General features: G+C 47.5%; 1 protein-coding gene across 1 annotated transcript; it reads right to left on the reverse strand.

The window, feature by feature from the left end:
• Positions 1-4,589: 4,589 nt before the first annotated feature.
• On the reverse strand, positions 4,590-18,883 carry LOC104463918 (calcium-binding protein 8; the record flags this gene model as incomplete). Its single annotated transcript, XM_010076432.1, has 2 exons — positions 4,590-4,702; positions 18,740-18,883. Coding segments are annotated over 2 exons (257 nt in total), but the record flags the coding sequence as incomplete, so codon positions are not given.
• Between the last annotated feature and the right edge of the window lie 5,956 nt (positions 18,884-24,839).

The following is a 24,839-nucleotide window of genomic DNA, read 5'->3' on the forward strand; positions in this document are numbered from 1 at the left end:
AGGGGAAAAAACAGCAGGCAGCGTTTTGCCTCTCAAATGATCACCATCCAAAGTATTGACTTTTCAAAATAATCTCATCAGTGCCGCTGGGTACGGAATTTATTCTCCATCCGATGCAGATGCAGCCCCTGTTGTTTAACCATTCAAACTTGTTCTGACTTCAAATAGCATTTTAGCCAAGACTGAAAGGTTTATTTTAATTAAAAGCCTATAATCCAAGATTGTTATTGCTTCTGTTCCTGTTGCTTACCCGCAGGGACTGGAGATCCACTACACTACGTCCTGTGCAAGCTATTTAACACTTGTGCCTGAAGGTCTTTGCACTTAGCAACAATCTGGGCAGAAATTGTAGATGAATATGAAATCCCAGTTTCTCCCCTCTCTTTTCATCCTTCTCCATAGCTCAGAATGGCAGGGCACAGTGGACAGATTTGGAGTCTGCTTGCCAAAAAAAAAAAAAAGAGCTAATATTTACTGGTAGTGATATTTATCTTTTCTGTAATGCTCTTCATCTAAATTGCTTTACAGACCAGAATGACCACTCATTGGAAATGCCTCAAAACTCACTTGTACCAAACGCAGCCCTCAGTGCGTAACTGGAACCAGACTCATATTCCCTGAGCTCTGGAAAAACAAATCCTCATGCCTGAAAATTCATCAAATAGCATCTCTGTGACCATGCAACAGCTACCAAATCACCTCCTGCTGCTGGCTTCCAAAGCAATAGGTGCTCCCCAAATCTCATCTATGCTCTTTTTTTCTTTACATTTTGTTGTGAATAAGTGCAGACCCTGTGGAAGCAGGCAAAGGGGATGTTTGCATCGTTGCTGTAGGCTTGCCATTGCAGGGCTGCCCCAAACCAGGGAGAACAGGGTTTCACTGGGTGCTTCCAGCCTTTAAACTCCTCCTGAGCGTGATCCTGCACTCTGAGGACTGCCTAATGGTTACCGGACAGTTGTGGATTTAAGAAAAAATATTTAGGACAGTTTAAGACTATCTTAAACATTTAAGACAGTTAAAGATGTCTGTGCACGGGCACGTGTTAACTTCCATGTGCACACAGTTGGCATGAGGATGAAAAAACCATTTGGAAACAGAGCAGGAGGCACCCGGGGATGTTCTCTGCAAAACCGTGCTTGGTGTGTGCTGCATCTCGCTTGGGAAAGACACTTTCTGAGATGGAGGAGAGTCTGTGTTTGCTCAGCTCTCCTGATATCGTTGGTCTGTATTGACTTGGCCTGAAATAGTATTTGGAGAGATGATTTTTCCCTCCCCGTAAATACCTCCTGACTGGGCTGCGGGACCGTGGAGAGCCATTCTAACTGGAGCAGAACTGATCGCCGCTACCTGAGAAAGCAAGAGTCAGCCGCCGTAAACACACACCAATATGACTCAATTTAAAGCCCGCATGGGAAATCAAGGAGGGAAAACGCATCTCAGAGACCCTTCATGTCTCTACCACCTGCCAACACACAGATATCAGGCAAATCCTGCTTCTCCTGGGCTGACCATCGCTCTTTAGGCAATGTATGCAATGGGAGGGATGCACCCTTTCCCCATTATTTCAATTCTGCCTCTTCCACGCATGATCCCTTGATCTACTCCCTATTCTTCCACCACTTCTACCCCCTCCCTGTCTCCTGCAGCCCCACTGCTGTTGTTGTAAGATCCTTCTGCCATCTGGAACCGCCTTCCTGTATCCCACCAACTCACTCCCAGCTTCGTCTGCAAGGGCTTCTCCAGGCCCTCGCCTGTTCCTTTGAATTCCTCTCTCCTTCTGCTGCTGTTTGTTATTTAACTCTGTCATTGCACTATTTAAAGTGTTATTAAGGTGCCCTTGGAACAGAGTGCCCCAGTATAGAAAGCTGGACCCTTGGCAAAAATACCCTGAGAGCCAAGATTGTGACAGCTGGAAGGAAGCTGTTAGGGTGGAAGAGGGGAAGGCACTTTCTGGATGCCAACATGGATTTTCTCTCCCGCTGGGATTGATATAAAAGCCTCTTCAAGATGCATTTTGCTGCCTGCAGCTTTGGGGTAAGGGTTCATGCTAACACTGCTCAGCCAGCTGCCCAAGGCAGAGCTGTCCCTTCTTGTCCCACCCTCTCTGCCCTTGTCACCTATAGCACCATGCGCAACCACAGGCTTGTGGGCACCATCCTCTCCTTAAAATCACTCCCTGGGGATGACTGCAGGGGTGGAGTGTTCCATCAGCAACCCAAATTCATCCCCCTCTCCCTGTCATTCTTTTACAGAAAATATGAAATATGCATGTCAAGGGGATATGGGAAACACAGCCAGGCCCTGGTTCTGAAAAGGGCTTTGCTTCAGATCAGGTGTAATCCCATGGGAGATAACACAGATGCTTAAAGACAAGGTGACTTACCACCCAGAGAAGCTGTGGATGCCCCATCCCTGGAGGGGTTCAAGGCCAGGCTGGATGAGGCTTTGGGCAACCTGGGCTAGTGGGAGGTGTCCCTGCCCATGGCAGGGGGTGGGACTGGGTGGGCTTTAAGGTCCCTTCCAACCCAAACCGTTCTGTGATTCTATGACCCTGCGGACAGCATGGGTAAAGCCAGGTAGGAATGGGCAAAGAGAACCTGTTCCCTGAACAGTACTTCTCTAACATGGTTTTTTCCTTGCTTTATCTTTGGGAATAAGCAGCAAAATTACTGTATTCTTCAAGAGCTCTCCTACCTCAGGAGAAATGAAATGTGAGATGCAGCATTCTCTTCAATGGCTTTGAAATCCAGGAAAGTGCTATGTAAAGAGATGTATTTTTACCCTTACAAGTAAAAGACCATAAATTTTTTTTCCAAGGCCCTGGAGCACTTGTGCAATTCAGTCAAAGCTTTACTGCCTGCGGAGAACCCCCAGGGCTGTCCCTTCCCACCGTGAGGCTGGTTAGTTGAAATCTCCGCATCCTTTTCATTCGCCCCACTGCAGCCTGGGGGGCACAAGGGCCACTGTCCCTGCTGCATGAAAGAGCAACACAAAAGCTGAGTCCAGGAGCCCTGCTGCTCTAAAACCAGAGCACACGTCCTCCCTTCCTTGCAGACCTCTGAGCAAAGCCACCACAGGCATTGACATGGGGTGAAGGGTCATAAGTAGCAGTGGGTTAACCTGCAAGCTGAACTTTAGGGAGAGCTCCAGACTTCTCTGCTTCCCCATCAAAGAAGTCAGCTCATGAGCTTGATTTTTCCAAGGGCTATTTTTGCTTCTGGTACAGCTCTGGTGAGACCAGTCTCACCAGGGGGACTGGAAGGCACCAGTGGCTCAGTGGGATGAACTGGTTCTTACTCCTCTCCTCGTTCCTCGTGTGCTGGGATGAGGCTCACAAGGTGCAAGGGAGGCACTAAAATATCCATGACTGCCACTGTCCTGCCCTTCATGGTACAAATTTAGCTCTTCACCTCTCCCAGTATGTAACAAACCACTGTGGCTTCACCAATGCCAAACTCTTCCTTTGACGACTGAGTACTGGAATCCAGACCAGGATTTCCAGGGTTATTTCTATCGCATGCCAGGAAAAAGTTTTTAAAAGACTTTTAATAGACTTTTACAAAACTCCACCCAATTCAGTATGGACAATGTAAAAAAAGACAAAAACACTTATGTCCAGGTTGACTCTTGATTCACATAAACTTGGTAACAGCCAAAGTTTTATAGCAAGCAAAGCCTGTTGGATGGTCAATGAACTGAGGAGTAATCTCACAGGAAGCCATACATTTAATCCACTGGCAAGAAACATGCAGCACTGTGTTTTGGCAGATTTTTAATCCCTGCCATAACAGCCTGGACTGTCTTTGCTTTTCCAGGAAAGTCTAATGTTTAAAATCACACTGCACAACAGATGTAAGGCAGCTCCTGCTGCCAGACCTGCCTCCCCTCTGAAGCCTGCAACTGGCAGGACCAAACCACCCCAGGGCAGCACCATGGGTAAAACTTGCACTGGCACAACACGGTTATAGAATCATAGAATCATTAAGGTTGGAGAAGACCTCAAGCATCATCAAGTCCAACTGTCAACCCGACACCACCTAACCCACTAAACCGTGTCCTGAAGCACCACATGTATACATTTCTTGAATGCCTCCAGATGTTCCTCAGCCATGGACCTGAATTAACCGCAGAAGCTCTGATCAGACGTGACCTGCATGGCACACCTCGCTCTGCTTGGAGGATCCCTCCACTACAGCCAAGGGATGTAGAGCAGTGGCGCATTTCAGAGAGCTGACGGACAGGTTCAAGGTTCCTAACTCAAAAGATTCATTGAGAAAAATGTTTTTCTCTTTCAAAAATGAATTCCAAAATGCTCCCAAACACGTTGCACACATAATTGGGTTCTTTGTTGTGTCCAACTGAAGTTCATCTGCTATAATTTCTTCCCCTTCCTCCTGCACAGAGCTTAGATGACAACAGGTCCCCCCAGCAACATGAGATGGTCTTACACAGTACACTGGGAGACAGATCCCAGTAGCCTTTACACAAGCATTCATGCCTAGTAAAACATCTTATGCTCCCCACCAAATCACTTCTGAAAGCTATTGAGAGTTGGTTAAAGTTGCATTTAAAAAAAAATGACCACTTACCTGCCAGAATATGCTGTCTATTGTATTTCCCAGAAAGCCATCTCTGCCTTCCGATGATACCAGCTTAGGTCCCAGAATAGTCATAAATTCATCAAAATCAACCTGGCCATCCCCTGGAATGAGAGAAAAAGATCAATGTACCACTACTAAACCCATGTCCAATGTGCCGCTCTGGATCTGCTGCATATCATGGACCCATACACGCGCTATGGCACCTGCATTGGGCTTGCTTAACCTGGAGAAGAGAAGGCTCCGGGGAGACCTTAGAGCAGCTTCCAGTGCTGAAAGGGGGCTACAGGAGAGATGGGGGGCTCTTGATCAGGGGGTGCAGGGACAGGACAAAAGGTAACAGTTTCAAGCTGAAAGAGGGGAGATTGAGATGAGATGTGAGGAAGAAATGTTTTCCTGTGTGTGGGGTGAGGCAGTGGCCCAGGGTGCCCAGAGAAGCTGTGGGTGCCCCATCCCTGGAGGGGTTCAAGGCCAGGCTGGATGAGGCTTTGGGCAACCTGGGCTAGTGGGAGGTGTCCCTGCCCATGGCAGGGGGTGGCACTGGGTGGGCTTTAAGGTCCCTTCCAACTCAAACCATTCTGTGATTCTATGATACACCAGCAACATTGTACCTACAGACCCAAATGTGTTATGATCCCAGTGAATGGCCCATGTTGTGGCATAACCACACCTGCAGGCAGGACCAGGTGATGCACCAACAGAGATAAACAGGTTGTTCCCCAGCCCTGGTGAGTTTGTAGGAAAGTCACTTCTCAAGAAAAACAAATTTTGGTGGGAGGACAGGAGCTGTGAGCACGGCTGGGGCTCTTCCCCTCTCCAGAGCTACCGAACAGCTGGGTCTCTGCACAGCTTTTCTAAGACCAACCTGCCCCTCAAGAAGAAGGGAGCACACGCAGAGGGAAGAACCAGACTGTTGTGAATCCACAAGGCATTTCATTTCAGCCTTCCATCAGCAGCTGCCTCTTCAAAGCCCCGTGTGCTCAGCATGCCGAGCAGGCAGCTCAGACCCAGTTCTGGTGCCGTTAGTGGAACAGGAGACGGCTCCCGCCGTTAATGAACTAATCCTGTGCGGTCCCCAGCCCCTGCAGTACATTGTATGTTTTGTAAATGAGACATGTGGCTGCCTGAAGTATATCTGAGCATTGTATCAAGTACTACTTTTCCCTCAGAGAACTTGTGTGATGCTTAATGAAAATGGCAAAAAAAAGGGAAATTCATGCCTGCTGAAGGATCTTAAAAATACCTGCTTGTCTGAACAGGGCAGTTCAATGTCTGCAGGCCTCTCGTTTGTCTGTCAGTCCATAGACATATCCTCCTACACGTTATTAGACCAGTTAATATGGGTGGATATATTAGCCCTCCTTCAAGGCTGGAAACAGAATCAGCAACTGTAAGACTTTGTGGTTGTTTTTTTATTCCAATTCAGCTGGAACTGACTGCATCCAGATCTCCATGTAGTTGCTGTTGCTAAATTATTAGGTGTAAGAGGTGTCTGAAACCATCAGAATAAAGCAGATCAATGCAAGGGCTACTATTAAAATGTCACTGTTGACTGCAGTACCTGCGCAGCCCTGCATGACAGCTTTACCACGTGCGGCCGCTCTCTCTCCTTTTTCATTGTATTTCATACGCTTGATCTGAGCATATGCACCGCTGATTGAAATCTCTCTGTGTCCTTATCTTCATAGAAACACAATGGGAAAATAAGCAGAGTCAAAACGCTCGTTTGCCAGAATAGTGATCTCTACTCGCTAGGCTCTGCCTGTAATTTTGTAAAGACAAGAGTGAATGTCCTGGGGACGAGGTAGTGATGGGGGTGCTGAAAGGAAACCCAGCAGGGATTCAGAATAGCTTTGATCTTGTAACATGCAAGAAGACCCCATCCAACTGCTAACGTTGCTCACATCTACAGGGCTCAGTACGTGCTGAGGAAGGACCTTATTTCTGGGACAGCTTATTAAGCAGAAAGTGAAAGGGGTTGGCACCCCATCACTTGGAAAGCCGTTCTTTAAAACATTTATGGGATACGAGGAAATGTGTTCTTTCAGCTTCCCCATGGGAGGCATCAGTTTATGACATGAAGTCGGCTTGTATCAGTCACTGCACATTGGATCACGTTGGGGAAGGTAATGCAAGGTGACAGTGGATTCAGGGCGATTTACATTGCAGTACATCAGCAAGATGCGGTACAGCAACAAAACCATACACTTCCATGCAAATTGGGTTAAATAAATTATCCAGATTAGCAAGAAAACAATTTGCATTTTAAAGAGATTCTAGTACCTGCCTGTGAATATATTTGGTCTACCCATATGTGACCCCAAAATACTGAGTTATTCAATCTGCGTTTTCTACAATGTCATTTCATCCACAGAGGAGAGGCAGGACTTAGTCTACATGTGCCTCATGAGAAAGCAGGTGCCAGGACTCCTGGGCTCTGCGTCTGACTCAGAACAAAACTTTGGGCAAATGCATGCTCATAACTTCCCTGTGCCATTGCCAGGGATCATAACTAACTTCACAGGGTTCAATTTTCAGCTTAATCATAGCATTCCCCACAACCTCAGGAGAAAGATGCCATTACAAAATGCATTGTCCCCTTATTGACTGATTTTTCAATTTAAACTGTTAACTAGCAAGGAAACTAGACCCCAAAACATTTTCCCTGGTAGAAATAGTCCTTTAACATCCATTTTAAGCTGCAGAAAACAAACCTTCCTGCCATCAGAATCTCAGGAGACTGCAGCATCATAATACCAAGAAAGATAACTCACAATTTTGGCTGAAAATTCCCTTTACAGTAAACAACCAGGAGAGAAATGTTATAAAAACCAACACATAGGCTCCAAGACGCACCCAGTGCAACTCCACATGTTTGCAAGGTGGAAAAGCACAGGGTTGCTCTCTACAACCACGGCACAACCAGGTAATGCCCAACACCCACATCGCCTGTGGGATTTACATGCATCCAGGCCACCCATCAGACCCTAGGAGCACTCCACTTGGAATTTGTGCTGGTACCATCCAAAGATGCCTTCCTCCTCTTCCTTCTCCTCTGAGCCATAGTCACGCACATGGCGCGCTACAAGCCGACGCACGATGCATTCATCTGTTGGAGAATCTGCATTGGAGGCAAATCAAACACCGCACACATCCCCACATTTGGCTTGGCTGTGCCTACAGATGTGCTCCTCACCCCAGAGTAGTTGATATTCAGAGCGAGCATTATGCGGCTTATTCAGAAATGAACTTTCAGATGGGTTTAAGGGATGGGAAGAAGGGGAAGAAAATGCCAGGCTCGAGCACATGCTGCTCTCCCCTTCCCTTGCTCCTTACCATGAGCCCTGAACAACGCTGCCATCAGCAGCGGTCACACAGCCCCAAGCCCTTGTCATCCCCCCGGGGCCGATTTATAACGCGTGCGGTGTTCACATCCTCTCCCCGCACCTTCTACCTCCAAGCTCACATCAACTACTTTAACAAGAACACATCCCACTGAAGGAAAACAACCTTGGAAGGAGGCATAGGGCACAAGCAGCCAAAAAAATTACAGCCAGGATGGAGCAGGCTGTGCTCCCCATCCAGTGCCAGTCTCAGCCATCCTCCTCCCCCTGTTCCCACCAGTTACAATGCAGACCAGGTTTATAAACCCGAGCCATGCTGAAGTCCCTGATGGATGAAGGCACTCCCATATTGCAAAAACTGATTTACAAACTGGGAGGGTGGAGAGACCTCGAGGCATGGCGATGCAGGTCAGCTGGGGCAGGGGACGACCGTCAGATGGGAAGGTGGGTGTAGAGCAGAGGTGCTCTGGGGCAGGATGTGTCCCAGATGCCACCTCATCCCTGAGCTACCACCCATCTGCCAAGGGACGGTCACTGCTTGTGTGGGTGATCTTAGCACAACACCAGAGATGAGTCTAACCCTTGATTTTAAACCACCTAAACCATGTATTTACTTACAGCTGTGCCCTAACATTTTCCTTCTCCATGATGCTTCCTCTTAATCCCGGCGAGGGGGTTAGCTGAACCTTGCATGACTAAAGTGATGACTCAGAGCATTGCTGGCCACATCATCAGAGACAAATCAGATCTGCTTATCATTACCAGCCCCTTAGCATCAGCTGGGAGCTAAGTGCTTCCAGATACCCACAAAGGTTTGCTCTCTGCAAGACACCATCCCAGTTCCTACAAAAAACCAGGCAAATGTAATAATAAAAAGGAATAGTGACTACATGCACTGTTAACAGCCTCATGTGAGCCTGGCTCATTGCTCCATCATGGAAAGGAGATGCCTGAAGACACCCAGCAGCATCTTTGGGTTCTTTGGGAGCCGTTTCAGTGCCCCATGACCGCATATGGCCCAGCATGGGGTCCTGGACCTGCCAAAGTCACAACGCCACTGTTCGCTCACTGGGTGCAGAAAGATCTTGGGGATAACTGCAGCTGTGCTGTGAGCTCAGTTTGGTTGCCACCATGGAGCTCTACGGAGCTACAGCAGGGGATCATCGGACCCCGCATCATATTCAACATCCACTTATGCTGAGCACGCCAAAGACAATGGAGCGGCAGCTCAGAGCAGTGTGGAGCTGGGAATCCAGGCTCCCTTCCAGCTCTCCCAGATGCTGCAGCCCAAGGAAATTAGCTTTGGACATGTCAGCCCCAAGGAGGGGGTGTCTGCACCTGTGAAAAATGGCCATTAGCTCTTCTAAATAAACCAACAGGATGTTCAAAAAGGAAAAGCACTAATGACTTAACGTACAGAGGAGCCTGTAAAACTACCACTGCACTCCCAGGGAGCAAACTCAGAGTTGGACATGGATGTTGGGGGGATCTGAAGCAGCCTCCAGCATTTTTGAAGGGGGATTTACTCTCCTAAACTACTTGCCTTCAAACCCCATTCGTCCATGTTGGGATTGTGCTTCCAGATCCCCAGGCCAAGGAGGTTTCAAGGTGCTGGCGTTTGCTCTTGCAGGAGGTGCTGTGCATCCCGGTGCGTCAGAGCTGAGCACAGAAACTCACAGCCCTCTGTAAGCTGATGGGCTTTCAGCTCCAGCCTAACGATTTTGTTTCCTCTCATCCCCCTTGACTTCAGTGATGGGGAGAAGGGAAAGTATTTGCTGGAAGATGTTTCCTGCTAAACAGGAGGGCAGGAGAGCTCTGCAGTCACCTTGTCAGAGCACCAAGCAGGGCACCCACCGCACCAAACACCCCCAGCTGCACTTACACCAAGCCAAGCTACACCCGCGTGGCCTGAGCCCCATCCTGTCTTTCTCTTGGTACATCTTGCTCCCACAGGATCTACCATCAGTCCAGGTTGGACATCCCGGGCAGGGGGAGTGGAGCAGAGCACCCCCAAACCACGCGGGACGTGGCAGAGGGGAGAGGGATGGGGCTGAGCCGGGATGGCAAGTCCCCACATCCCAGGTAGCAGCAGGCAGTGCATGGGCTCTTGCAAAGTCTCCTGACAGAGCTTTTCTGCTTTGAAGAAATAATTAATCGCTCAGGGGAGCAGCAGCATGAACCCCTCTCACCCTCCATCCCATGGGAGAGCCTTGACCCTCAGCCTTCAGCCATCCAAAAGTCTCCTGTCGGAGTGGCTCCCTTGGAGGATGTGATTAAATATTCACTGGGCTGGAGAAAGAGCGGGAGAGGGAAAGAAACAGAGAGGGGGAACACGCGCGTGGATTGTATCGCCTGTACCCAAGGGCAGAACAGACTCACACCTGGTTTTCAGAGCCTTGTGCATTGAACTGGGAGCTTGCATAATTTGGCCTGACTGCTTCCTAAATAAGTCTTTTCCCTGGCCACTTTCAGGATAATTGGGTTCTCCCTCCTCCTTAAAAGTTTCTTGTCATGGCACTAGAACGAGGCACACACTGAAACAGAGATGAGGATCTGCTGTGTGCAGACTGATAAGTATTCACGCTTTTTTTTTTTTCCCCTCGAGTTTGACCTCCAGAGCGCAGCTAGGTGATTTATTTAAAGTTAATGAGCTAGTCTTTTGCAGCTTGGGTCCCAGGCGCACACAACACTCCTGTTTATTTTTATTCTCCTAATAGCTAGCTGCAGTGCCTCTGTCCCGCTCCATGTCATTGTTTGCGCCCATGAAGTAACCCGAGTGGCAATAACACGGTCTGGGGAAGGCTGCTGCTGCCGCTGTGCCTTGAAATGTGCACAGAAAAGCTCCAGCCACAGGATATCTCCCAGCTGAGTATTTCGGGTTCAGAGATTTTAAGGTCAGAGGAGAACAGCCTGATCGCCAGCCTGACCCTTTCCCCAGCACGACCCAGGGACTTTCTGCCTAATTACAGCCTCAAGCCAGAACTTCAGCGAGAACTGGAGAAGGTCTTTCATAAAACTTCCGACTTTGAAAAGAGTTTTAGTTCTAGGTGACCATGAAATTGGCTGAAATGAAGAGGTACAGCTCCACTCGAATGCTGACACGGCTGTTTTGCAGTGGGGAAACTGAGGCACGGAACATCACCTTCCCAAACGTCGCCAGCAGGGCTGGGTGCCAGACCTCCTTGCCCGCCCACACAGTGATCCGCAGGCATGGGATGTGCAGCCACTCCCCAGGATGGAGAAAGACAACAATAAGCATCTCCCATTTCCAAAAAGTCTTGTTTGCTTTTCCTTGGGAGTTTTTGCCCCAGAGCCATCTGCAAAGGGTCTCTGATATTCCCCATCAAGGCATACACATAAAAAAAAATATAATTTCTCATTTCTCTTGCTCCCTGGAAACAGTGGGGGCATATCTGTCAGCCACTCTTTTACCATTCAGCAGCTTTGCCACACATCCCAGAGCTTTAGTGACCTTTTTTGGAGGAAAAACTTCCCTGGAGCTGAAGGAAAGGGTGAAACATCTCCACTGGAGCCCACCCTGTCCCTTAAGGGCACCTCCATGTCCTGCGGTTTGAGGAGCGGCTGTGTGGAGCTGGCTGCTCTGCTTCAATGACAACTACACATAAAAGATTAGCAAATTGTCCAGACACATGCTCCTGGAGGAGGAAATTTCCATGGGGTCTGAAAGGCTGAACCAGAGCCCAGAAAGACGGAGCCAGGGGTTTATCCATCATGACACCGAGAAAAGGACCTTGAGAGTTATTCATTTTGACAGTCCCTTGGCTCGTCTTGCAAGGAAAAGGAAACAGCTGCAGAGGACTTCTTTGCTTCCCTATTATAAAATAAAAAAAAATCTATTAACTCCCCATGTGTGCCCAGGGGGAGCCTGTCCAGGAGCTGACCCGCGAGACAGTGATTGAAGAGGATGGGGGGCTCTGCCTCTGCGGTGCCGGGTGTGACGTGTCCCATGCTCTGCCACAAGAGCTGAAACAAGCAGGATGCTCTTAGTGCTCAGCTACACGAAAAGTCCAATAAAAACAGTGACTGCAGTAAAAAAAAAAAAAATCTCCATCAGACACCTGCCAAGCAGCACGCCAGCTTCATGCCAGCCCTGAGAAGCCACAGGATGCCCCAGTTACTGTCCCTGTGACCAGCCTGGCAGGGAGAGACACTGCAGAGCCTGCCAAGGGTGGTGTGCCTCCAGCACGGCCACCGCCAGCCCCGCCGTCCCCTCGCCCCGCGTCCCCAGGACCTCTCCCCCGTGCAAAGGCACCCAGTACCAAAAACCAAGAGGGCTCATTTTGCAGGTGTTTGCAGAATTTGTCTGTCTTGCAACCTGTAACCAGTTGATCTTTTTGTCAAATGGATCGAGAGGAGCAAAATCGTATCCCGACCGCTCGGGACTGTAATTATTTTTGCTCCCCAGGACCCAGGAATAGCAGGAGAGCTGTGCAAGCATCACGGTGGCTATCAGACAGCTCGGCACAACTTTGGGACAACCAGCAAGTCACAGGCTCATTAAAACAGAGGAATATGTGTGTTCCCAGTGGCATACCCATTCTGTGAAACCCAAATTATAATAGCAGGAGCAACGCATTTTAAGGAATAAATAAAATTAAACAAGGATGCAAAGAAATCACAGGGCACGCCTGCGTGAGAGATCACAGATCTGCCCCATTGGAGCACAGGGTGGACAGGTTTTGGGGAGGGAATTGCAATTCAAGGTTTCCTCTTGTCCTGTCTATTCAACACGGCTGCACTCAGCTTTCCAGGCGCTGCACCGGAGACAAAATTTGATATTCCTTATGAACCTCTCCCCGGTACTGAGCTGTGAATCTGCCTAGCTTCACCAACAGCAATAATTACTCTTCATTCTTTGCAGCGAGAACCCATAATATGATAATCTCTGCTTTACAAATCAGAGCAGACACGAAGGAAGCGGCCTCTATAAATAAAGACAAGTCTCATCAAATCCATCTCGCTGACCACGTTTCTCAGCTCAGCAATACGGTTTAAAGGACAACCACGCCGAAACGTTGCTGGATCATTTCTCACACATAAAAATCAGAGGCCTTTGAGTACAGAGGACAAACCCAAAGTCTGCAACAACCTGTCCGTGCTTTTCCTATTAAGTCTGCATTTTAAACACAGAAACTCCTTCTACCTCCAGCAGCCCAGAATATTTTACACGGTTTCATGTTGAAATGTTGAAACACAAGGAATTATGCATGCCAGTGAAGGGGCGAAAAACAAAACCAAAACCAAAACCAACAACAACAACAAAAACACCAAAGAAAAGAAGAGAGAAAGAGACAATAGAAAGAGAGAAAATGTTTTCAGCTTCTGAATGTCACCCTTGTCCTGCCCAGTGCAGCACAAGCTGATCTTCTGGACAGAAGCAATCATTTGGCCAAGCAACGTCCAAGAGCAAGGAACTCGCCTTCTGCAGACCATGGGGGAAATCTCAGAACTTAGTTTTTAGAAGCAAGATTTATTATCTCCCCAGATCTCCCAGCCCAGGTCCTTTGGTCGTCCCCATCCCTGTGACACAGCACAAATGCTCCAGCCATGGGAGCACCCAAATTCGATATCCCTTCCCTCACGGGAAACAAACCAAAGCAATGTCTACATACAAACCCTGACCCAACAGCAGTACGACAGCTCGGAGAACCGACCTTCAGGGAGACAGCGTACCGACACCATCCCTTGTGATGTGACACCATCCATGCAGATGTGTTCTTTCCTTTCCAAAGGGGATGACAGAAAATTTGAGTATGCATGAGGCTACCTCACCGTTCAGAGCAGCACAGCTCACGCAGGCGAAGCATAAGAGGACAATAAACATGCAGAACCCCATTGCAACCATTGCAGCTCACTGGTTTGTTGGGTTTTTTTTTCTTTTCAATTCCCTGCTCCACAAAGAGACACAGCAAAGCATCTTGGGAATATGCAGAATTTTAAACTGGGATTTTTTCCCCTGTTTTTTATTGCTCATAAGGGTGTCATAGCTGTATTTTCGCTACTAGTGCTGACGTGTCACATCCATAATGTAGTAACAGGTAGCTCACTCATACACTGATGAAACCAGCTTGTCCTTTGCTTGATCAAAGTATTTCCTATTTGTACTATAATAAACAATTTGACACACTGGGGTGGTTTTTTTCCCCCCTCTTGTGTCAGCCTGAAGTTATTTTTCCAGGATACTGAAAACCAGCTGCTCCTCTAATTAGTACACCGAGTGCTTATTTTATTCCTCAGATAAAAGTGTCTTATGTTGTAACGAAACAGTTTGACACTTAAGTCACACATTCATCTATTTTATTGCAAAAGTCTGCTGAAAGAGCAGGCATCCCAGATAAGGCAACACATTTAATGTGCCATTTCTCTGCATTTTTATTAGCATTACTGCCAATTGGAAGAATTTACAAATAATTTCTTCTCCAGCATATAAATATATAAAATATTTTACTTTCCACATTCTGGCAGAACATTTCAGGTCAGTCTCCAGATTGCAGACAGAGATGTATGCACCTCTCATCGTCTACAATGTTTACATTCAGGCGATACCTAATTATGGTGAAGGATAAAGCAATTCAAGGATATAAACTAAGGTAAAATTTGACCTCTCTTTCCAGACCAAAAGCAAACAATATGTCCCTATAAGGCACAGCACACTGGATAGATGCCCAGCTCTACTGAACAACCCTCTCCTGGCACAGTCACGCACCACTTCTATCAAGATGTAAGCAAAGCTTTGGCCTAATGCGAATCTCATGCTCTGAGAGACCGAACCACCATTCCCCACCTCTGTTCCCAAAAAGAGGCATTTTTGCACAAAAGAAAAAACCTTTCGCCTTCTGTTCTATTTTGGTATTTTCATCTCCCCATTACAGCAATGCCACAGCAACCTCCAGTAGTTCATAAAAGGGTGTTTCTGATGATTTATAAGACTTCTCTTGAGACCTTGAAATATTCCAAGTATATTCTCATTTTTCTCCCTAATTCAGTTTTTTGTGCCAACTATAACATTTCCCCCTGAGGCAGCTGCGTTCCTCTCCACCTGGGTAAAGCACTCCTTGCAGAACAGCAAAGGGACTCAGAAGAAAAGGTGGAGAAGGCGTTTGTAGGAAATGCAGTGGGTACTCCAGCCTCTGATGCCTGTCTTCCTCCAGTGACAACTGGCAAGAATTAGATATTCCCTGTAAATACCTGCATTCAGCAAAGCCATGCTAAGAGGGCAAACGTAGCTGGGAGCGTGGTCCTTTGCAGGGCTGTGGCATGTCCTAGGACAGAGCACAGCCAAAGCTGGAGGCTTCCCACGTGCCACCACCAGTTCCCACTGCTCATACCCTGCTCCAGAACAGGAACAAAACATCTTCTGCCCCAGTGGCCCAAACTCACCCCAGCTGTTGGGGAAAAAAAAGCCAAGTCAAAATATCTCTTGCTTTGTTTGCCAGCCCCAATATATCTTGCTCTTGGTTCCCACCTTACTGTTTTTTGGGTAAACTTGTCTCCCCCTTCCCTAGAACTGCAGTAGCTTTGCTGTGCCATGACATCAAAGCCCAGCAGATAAATACCCCAAGGCTCCCCATGTGCCACACCCTTCATGGCACCGGACAACTCGCATCCTTGTGATCCCAACAAGCAGGAGTCCCCTCCTGCCGCTCTGAGCCCCAGAGGATATCTGGAAGCTCTTGAGCATCCTTAGCATCACCCCATGATGTTCCCAGTGGGCAAACCCACTCGTTGCAGTCACTTCCACCTTGTCAATGCCAGGGCCACTGGCATGTCACCTGCAGAGTAAGGCTGATGGCAGCACTCAAGAGCCACAGAGGCATTAAAAGCGATATGACACCTCTGAAGAGTTCCTGGGCTAAATCCAAGCTGTGCAATTGCCATTGTCACTGGAGTTCGTGCAGCATTTCCCAACATTTTGCCTCCGAACGCAATGAATTATGAGGTGCACCTTCATTTCTGCTCTGGTTTGGAGGGTCCCTGTGTGTCACTGACCAGCTGCATGCTCCAGCCCCACCAGCAACTGTCCTTGGGTGTCTCTGGAGTTCATCCCTGTGTTATTTACTGAGCGTGGTGAGATCCTTGGTGGAAGAAAGTGACATAAAGGTGTGAAATGCTCTTGTCATATCAGTTTATGCTCAGCCACAAAACCACTCCAGCATACATCGCATATGCTCCTCTTAAAACATGTTTTGTCCAACCCAGCCATCCTGCATGAGTGTCTGACCTAGACAGGGCTGAGCCTCCCTCCTTATCCCTACAGAAAATAGGGTTTGCAATGAAAACCAAATCCAGACCAGCTCCGGTTGCTCATTATTTGAAGCCCATCAGTTAAATAAGCCGCGGCAGATACAGCCACTCTGCCATCCTGCAATGTGAACGCACTCCCAAGGTAATTCCTGATGAAAACCGTATGTTTGCACAAGGTCTGTTCAGGCTGGTTCAGATTAAATATAAACTGCTGCCAATTGTATTACCTCATTATTAGCAGACACTGGCAGCAGCCTTGCGTGGAGAAACAGACGTCTGGCTACACTACCTGCCGTCACTTCGTAATTCAGGTGCTGGGAGATGCGCAGGAGGATGACCACCGTCCCCTTGGCTTTCCTGATCATCTCTGAACGTGACCTTTCATCCAGACGAGCTTCCAACCCCCCCTGATGCTGAGCGAAAGCCTTGGAAAAATTCGGCAACCCTCAACAGGAGTACATGGGAAGGAAGGTAAGGCTGTCCCTGGGAGCACAGGGCATGACTGACATTCCTGGGAGAAAACTGGGATCAAGCCCTGCTACCGAATGATGTTCATGCACAGTGGGAGAGGAAGGAGGAAGCTATTGCTGGTTCTCACCACGTATTTCAAGTTAAATCCCATTAAAAAAAATGAAGACAATCCATAAGTAGCCATAAGCCATATAATATTAATTCAAGCCATATAGCATTAATTCAATTTGCAGACAAGGTAAATCTTTCATATAATATTCCCCTGTTTGCTCAGTGCCTAAGGAATGTCCCATTACCCTGTCTTTTTTTAATATATGGCCCATTTGACCTTCACGTAACACAGACTTGTGTCCAGCCCCCAAATCCTCTGCTCAAAACACCGCAACAACAGGCAGCCGAGACATAAGAACAATAAAACCACCCAGTACAACCAGACTGTCTCTTTGGAGCTGTTGGAACTGTTGAGCTGGAAGAGACGGAGGATCACCTCCCATCTCTGCAGAAAACACATGGAGCTTTCTGAAAGGTCTCAAGCAGGAATTTAGCACCTTCCATCTGCAGCCCATTACTCTCTATTTTAACTCCACCTCTCCGATTACAGGTCCCTGCACGCTAGGAGTGTATACAAAAGAGTGCCAAAGTCTCAAGTCTGTGAGACCGAGAGTCAGGGAATAACTGGAGATGAATCAAAACTGGAAGCCAAGTCCATAGCACTCTTTTTCCAAAAAAGCACAGAGTTTCGGTAAAAGACCCCACGAATTGGCACCACGCTGAGTCTGGCCTTTGCAAAACCTAAAGAGAAATCACCTGGTCGGCTGGGAAAGCCCAGCAGAACGTAACAGGGTGCAAACAATAATTTTTGCAGAAAACGCTTTTAAAATGATGGATCTTATGTTTTTCTTTTCTTTTAGGAATGAGATCACTTCAACAACCGATCTTCTCTATCTGCCAGGTTTTGTATTACTTTGTCTCCCTGCTCTAGAGAGATGCTGAACACCCTTGCGCAGGCTGACAGCCTCTTCCCGCTGCCCCTGCCTGATGGATATAGTTGTACTGTGCATCTCATGGGGACATTCAACTCGGATGTCCCCAGGGTGGTAGGAGAGCTTCGCTCTCGCTGCCACAATCTCCCATGGGCTCTGCTCTCAGCAATCTCCTTGAGGATGCTGGTGTCTCATTGTCTGGACAACCATCCCCCTTTGGACCAGGGGCTGCATCCAGTATCTGGTTTGAATTATTTCATCTCACTTTGCACCATGCTTCCACCCTGCTGCAGCTGCCTGCAGAAGGCAAGGAGAAGGTCAGATCCACATCCCAGCTCCCCTGCACATTTCAGGAATCAGGAAAGTCTCCCTTCCTGCTCTGCCCAAGGACATTTTAAAGACAGCTCGCTCGTTGTGATCAGCTCTGATTGTAGCTTTGCAGCAGTTAAAAAGTCCCCCCTGGCTCCAGCATCCTGATGCTGTATTTCTCTGTTCCTGTTAATGGTGGGTTCTGTTTCCTTTATTACCTCTTGGTAATTGTTTGACGAGCTCTCACAGCAGGACTTTGCTCAAAATTATTCCACCCTTCTAAACTTCTCCTTCAAAACCATCAACACTTTGTTACGACACAGCACAGCTCCCCTATGCAGCATCTTTTACTTGCAAGGAGCGGTGAGGCTGCAGGACCAGGCAGCTCTGCTTGGTTGGGCTCTCAGGTCATCTCCCAGTAAGCATTACTGGGCCAGATGCTGCCCATGAATGCAAAGAGAAAGGTTACACAAGCCTTGCAAGAGACCATTTGCAAATTTTCAGAGAAAGGTTGCAAGAGCAGGTCTGTCTTCACCCAGCTGCGTCAGCTGGTCAAATAAAAGATGCTCCATCTCCCTTGCGTGGGTTCCCCAAGAGGCAGGTTTATCTACGGGAGGTTGATGGGTCACAGTCTGCGCTTTTCTTGCTGTGATGAAAGGCAAAGTTTCACAGCTTCCTCTCCAGACCTTCCTTGGTGACCTTGAGGCTGCAATGTCCCGGGAAAGCTGCCTCCACCAGGAACAGCAAGGAACCAACAGCGAGGACTTACCGTCCATGTCGAGGCGTTGCATGATGATCGCCAGCTCCACCTCACTGGGCATGTATCCCAAGGAACGCATCGCCATGCCCAGCTCCTGCTTGGATATAAAACCATTTCCATCCCTGTCCAGCACCCGGAAAGCTTCACGGATTTCTGTAAAGGAGAAGGAAGAAGAGAGGAGTTGTTACGGTGGAGGACTCCCTGGTTGATGCATCTGCACGCATGGGACACCAAAGCAGCATATATTGCCTTCTCTGATGGGAATGATGCTTATTTGATCATCTCAAGTCAGTGTAATCATGATATGTTCATATAAAACATTTATACTTGTGTGTACGCAGTCACGCATGCACACCTCTGTATGCAGATAGATAAATCCAGCAGCACCCACACTCAAGCTGCCTATTTTCTGTGCTAATTATAGTTGCAAAATTACTTCTTCATTACACATGGAACTTCATTTCTTTCTGCACATCTGCTGGGCATGAGCCATCCTGATCTACAGTAAATACGGCCACACAGCAAACCCCAGCCCCAGGGATTCCTCCAACAGCCCTTCTCCAAGCCCCTCAGCATGTCTGTGAGGCGGATTTACTGTATGTCACACGGATGGAGCAAGGACTTTCTCCAAGAAAACTATGTGAAGAGGAACAGCTGGGTGCTGACTGCCTCCCCTGCAGGGTCCACAGCTCTGCAGCCGAAGCCTGGATGCATGTATTCTCCCTTGGTCGATAAATGTGGATGGACATCTTTTAAACCATGCCCAGGCAATCTCCATCCCTCACTCCTCTTCATGGCTTTTCTCTAATTTATAACTGGTTTACAGCAATAAACAGCCTCAGATCAACAAAAATGCTGATGGCATCCAAGGACTCACTTCCATCATTCTTCCTCAGCCTGGCTCCGCTTCTGACATCTGACTTTGTTTTGCTTTTTTAATTCTGACGTGTCCCCCTCCAGCCTTTAACAGCCGCTCTCCACCCGTGCAGCACACCAAGGGACCCCCATGCACCCACCGCCTCGATGGCTCTGCACATCTCCCACTCCTCACAGACCTCTCAGCTTGAAGCCCCACCACCAAGCTCCCCACATCTGACTGTTGCAGATGCCAAATGGGGAAATGCTAACATTTCAGCCAGCTGGGAGCCTGCTTACTTGAAAGGGTTTGGCTGGAAGTAGGGAGAGAAGGAGGCATTGATTTCTTCATTTTGGTTAAACAGTCTTTGCACCGTGCTGTGGAGTGGAAAACACAGGATGCTCTATCATATCTCTTTTGGGAATGAGGGTATATGAAAAATCGGCATGCTGGGGCTGCTGCAACTTTGCTCAGAGGAGTTTAATCTTCACGTGAAAGTGTTTAATTGGAGAAGTGGGAGGGAAAACTCAGCAGGTTTTTTTGGGGAAATAAAACAACTAATTAAAAAATACTCTACTCCCTATCAAGAAACAGATTGGACAGAAAAAGTTTGTCCAGTCCCGGATAGTTCAGGCATTAAGCCTCAGATGAGAAAATATTGTCGGTCCTGCCATGGACTCCTGGCAGGTCACCTCTCTCTGCACAGGGAAGTGGTTTCAGTGACATCTTTCTAACAGGTTATTTAAAGCTTTACAATTCAAAGGTGGCACAGAATGGTTTGGGTTGGATGGGACTTTAAAGCCCACCCAGTTCCACCCCCTGCCATGGGCAGGGACACCTCCCACTGGCCCAGGTTGCCCAAAGCCTCATCCAGCCTGGCCTTGAACCCCTCCAGGGATGGGGCATCCACAGCTGCTCTGGGCAACCTGGGCCACTGCCTCACCCCCCGCACAGGGAAACATTTCTTCCCAATATCTCGTCTAAATCACCTCACCTCACATTTCTCTCCCTCCCTTGACAACACCACTGTGTTAGCAAACTGCTCCAATTTCCACGTGCTGCTTTCTGCCATCTGTGACACCCTGGTGATGTGCCAGCACCAGGGCACCTCTGTGACCCCCTGCTCAGTCCTCACCACAACGGTGGTTGTCACAATGAGATAGGATCAATTTTTAATCCAGCCAAAGAGCCCACTGATGCAAAAAGGAAAGATCCTCTTAATTCCAAGGAATATGGGGCCAGATCTGTAAGATCTACACTTTGGGTTCAGGGATGCAGCAACTGTGGCTTCTTCAAGCTCAGATGCTTCACCTCGTCTCCCTCCCAGTCCAAGCTAGTGTAAACTCGGTGATATGAGAAGACGGTGAGTCTGTTCAAAGCAAGCTCGGCTGCAAGCATCAGTACATAATGCAAGGAGCCTTTGGAGTAGGAACAAATCCCATTAGACACTGCCAGATGTAGTGAAATCTATTTTCATATGCTGTGCTGAAAGCTAAAGTGCAGTAAATATTACATCGAAATCAATTAATTTTAAAATAAACTTTTGACAGCTGAAGACGAAAGAACTAAAAATATTGCAGGGAGCCAAGGAAGTATTTTAGAAAATAAAATACGAGTCTACCTTCACAAAAGTTTACACACGAGTTAGACAGATCCAAATTACATGAATAAATTACATTTGTACAGGGACTCTGCTGGAGGATATCTGAATGCCAACATCTGTGAGCATCCTCTCCAGGCACACTGATTTCAGGAGGCTCATTTAAAAGCACTGCAACCTTTGAGTCTCGGTCAAAGGAGCAAACCCCATGCCTTTGGGGTCCAGCTCTGTTCCATACCTCCCAGAAACCTGAACTTTTACCCAAGCTTGAAACATCCTTCACACATCAACTCCTGACACCAAATGGAGCTTTTTTCACTCATCCCACTATAAATACCACTTGCAGAGGTATATTTGAAGAGCTATTTATAGGTCGAACACACTGTACACGAAGCAGCTATGACCTCAGCCAGAGCCTCCTCTTTATCTTTACATGTAACACCACCTCCTTATCAGCTTTTCTTTATAGTGATTCTTTCTCCTTTGATATACGCACGGGCACTGCCCTGCACAGCACCCAGAGGGTGAGCCCAGGCCTGAGCATCCTTCCCAAATGCCGCCCCACCAGCCCTCCCTGCCCGTGCTGACGAAAAGCCGGTCCCAAGCAGCGGTCCATGAACCTGGGGCACCCTGGCTGGCCCTCACCTTTATTTCCAGCTGTTAAATTTCATTACCCAAAGCTAAAAATACACCAGCACTTTCCCCATCTGACTTTCCCAAAGAAGTCGCCATGGCAACTGATGCTCTTGGCTCAGAACTGGGAGGGGATGTGGTCCGTGGAGTAAATCTCTCAACAAAGATATCGATGGGGCTTGGGAGAAACTTTGAGACCTCTTCCATTTCGGCTGGAAGCTGCTCAGCATAGGGATGCTTTACCCTGGTCAGGAAAAGCAGAGCCCTGTTTTGTCTTTAAAAGGAAAAGTAAAGATAACGGGGGGAGCGGGTGTCAAAGCGATGCTGGCCCAGCAGCCGCCTTTCCCCTCACCCAGCGTGGCTGGCAGCAGCCCTCCACACCGAACCAAGCACATATATTCTGAATATACCTCCCTTGGGGCGTTAGCAAATATTATTATTTATTCCCCTTTCCACTATATAGTGTCTTCTTTTCTACCCAAATACAGGAAGGTGACACAGAACTATATTGGGGTATAAAAGGGAAAAAGAAGAGAAAGTACAGAAAGATTTAGGGAACAGAAAATGGCCCATTTTGCTGGTGACGCCACTGGCCTGAGCCTCAGGAAACACCACTGCTTCTCCAAGAGCCCAGGCTAGGACCTGAGGGCTCTTCTCCGTGTCTCGGTTTCTCCAGCCCCTGGGAGCAGCAACACTGCTCCTCTGTACAAGGTGATTTTAACACAAAAGCGCTCATCCGACAGCCAGTGACTATTAACAGCACCAAACCATCTCACTCCCAGAATTAATTCAAACCGGACCAGCAAGCAACGCCACTCCAAAGAGACTTGGTCAGACAGACCGTACACGATGCTTAACGCTGAACAGCGTTCAGGTGAACAAGGGGAGAGAAGGGACGGGCATTCTGCTCCATCCTAATGAACATCTTTGTTAATGATCTCAAAGAGGAGCAGACACAACATTAATTAAATTTCCAAATAATAAAAAGCTGGAAAGAGTTGCCAGGACAAAAACCCAGCAAGAAGGAAGGAGCACTGTGCAAATGGGCCAAGATTTCGGAGCAGAAGGGCCCTTGCCAAGGCGGGTATGGGCTGGGGCTGAAGGCACGTTTCTCAGGACAGTTTAGCTCACTGGTTTTGTCCAGGTGAGGATTCATGTTCGGCGGGAGTCGAGAGCACAGCAGTCACTTGTCAGAGTAATTTGAGCATTCAAAAGCTGTGTATGGGGGGTGCGTGTGCGCTTTTAATTAATTCTTCTTTCCTTGCATTTAGCAGCTGCACCTTCCAGCTCCCCTATTCTGGAGCACGTGGCCACCCGATTACCCCCACGCTCCTCTGGGAAGAAAGAAAGGAAAGATCAGGGAAAAGGAGGATTTTTTAATTACCTTTTTGAAGGGCACAAACAAGACCGCTGTCAGAGTTGGACCTGACACCCAGCCTGGAAAGTCGTTAACTCTCTCCATCTGCATCCAGAAAGAGCCAAAGGTCCTCACCCCCCCGGCTCACATCGCACCGGCTCAGCACAGACCACGCAAGAGCCTGACCCCATGCTCCCTTCCAGTCACCCCAGTTCATCCCTTCTCCATGTCCAGTAGCAGGTTTATTTACCGATGATTTCCCTCTGCCTGGTAACTAGAGGCAACCATCATTATTTCTTGTTTTGCTTCCTGAACAAGAATGAATCACGATTCCCTGGGAAATAAATTCAGCCTGAGCCATCAGTGTCCACTTGCTCCCCTTGGGTGCTGCAGATGCAGGTTATTTCCCAAACATCACAATAATAAATGTTGTAATTACACTGTAACCACCATACCCTAAGTGCACCGTAATTACAATCAGAGTCCTGTATGGTTATTTTCATTAGTATAAGAGAAGAAATACCACCATCCAAAATCTTGCAAGTCATCTCATTCACTTAATTGCAGGTTTGGGCACCAAAGTACAAACTGAATGATCTAAAAGCTGCAAATAGGATGTCCTTGAGTGAACTGTTAAGTGAGTCTTGTAACTACTATGTTTAAAAAAAAAATGGAAATTTCTGTCCCTCCATCTGGTATTCTTACTCTTGGATTTTTGCTTCAAATTGCAACAGTGTCAAAATAACTACATTTTTCATCTGATGGAAACACCCCCCCACCCCAAACATATTCCAATTGAACGTGTTAAAATATTTCAATTGGTTCTTCTCAATCTCAGCAGTTCAGCATCCTCAGATCAAACCGAGGCTTTCTGGAAGTGTCATAGAAGTGGATGTTCAAGGTGGAGTAAAAATTCATTACTCATTCTTGTTATAAAAGGAAAAGGGGAAAAGGAAAAGCAATTTGTAGCAATGAAGGAAGATCACCACTGTGAAAGCAGATAAATTTAAGATGCATGCTACAACTTTTGTTTACAACTTAAGAACATGCTACGGAAAAGGTGAAAAAGGAGAGAACAGATTCCACTGGTTTTCGAAGAAACCCTTCAATCTCCTCTTTCACTATCTCTTTTTATTAGGAAACAGCCTTTATCCTTCCCTCATCCTTTACATAGAGCAGGCACAAAACATTTTCCCTCCCATGACACTACACCGCTTCAGAGAACCTTGTGCACAGCACGTAGTCTCCTGGGAACTGTTGAGCCACATAGAGAATTGTTTAACTTCCCTTTTTTTTTTTAAGCTACCTAGACATAAACCTGTAATATCTGGGAGCTGCTGATTTAGTTAATTTACTTCAATACTCAATTCATCATCAGAAGTGCAACATTTGCTGGACATAAATAGGTAACCAGCTTAAGACCCTACCCTGGATCATCTTGGGGAAGGAGAGGGATTTGATTCAAGATTGCTTAGGGACAACTCGCATTAATGTTGAAGAGATAATGGCTGCGCATATTTTCCCTTTTTTTAAATACATATAATTTGCATCCTGTACTGATTTACTGCTTGAACAGTCTTCATACATTTTTTACCAATATGAGAGTTTAAGTCTGCAGTCTTGCCTGGCAATAACTGCATAGGAAATAAAACCTATCCCATCA

The sequence above is a fragment of the Pterocles gutturalis genome, unplaced genomic scaffold, assembly GCF_000699245.1.
Source record: "Pterocles gutturalis isolate BGI_N339 unplaced genomic scaffold, ASM69924v1 scaffold29368, whole genome shotgun sequence".
Lineage (NCBI taxonomy): Eukaryota > Metazoa > Chordata > Aves > Pterocliformes > Pteroclidae > Pterocles > Pterocles gutturalis.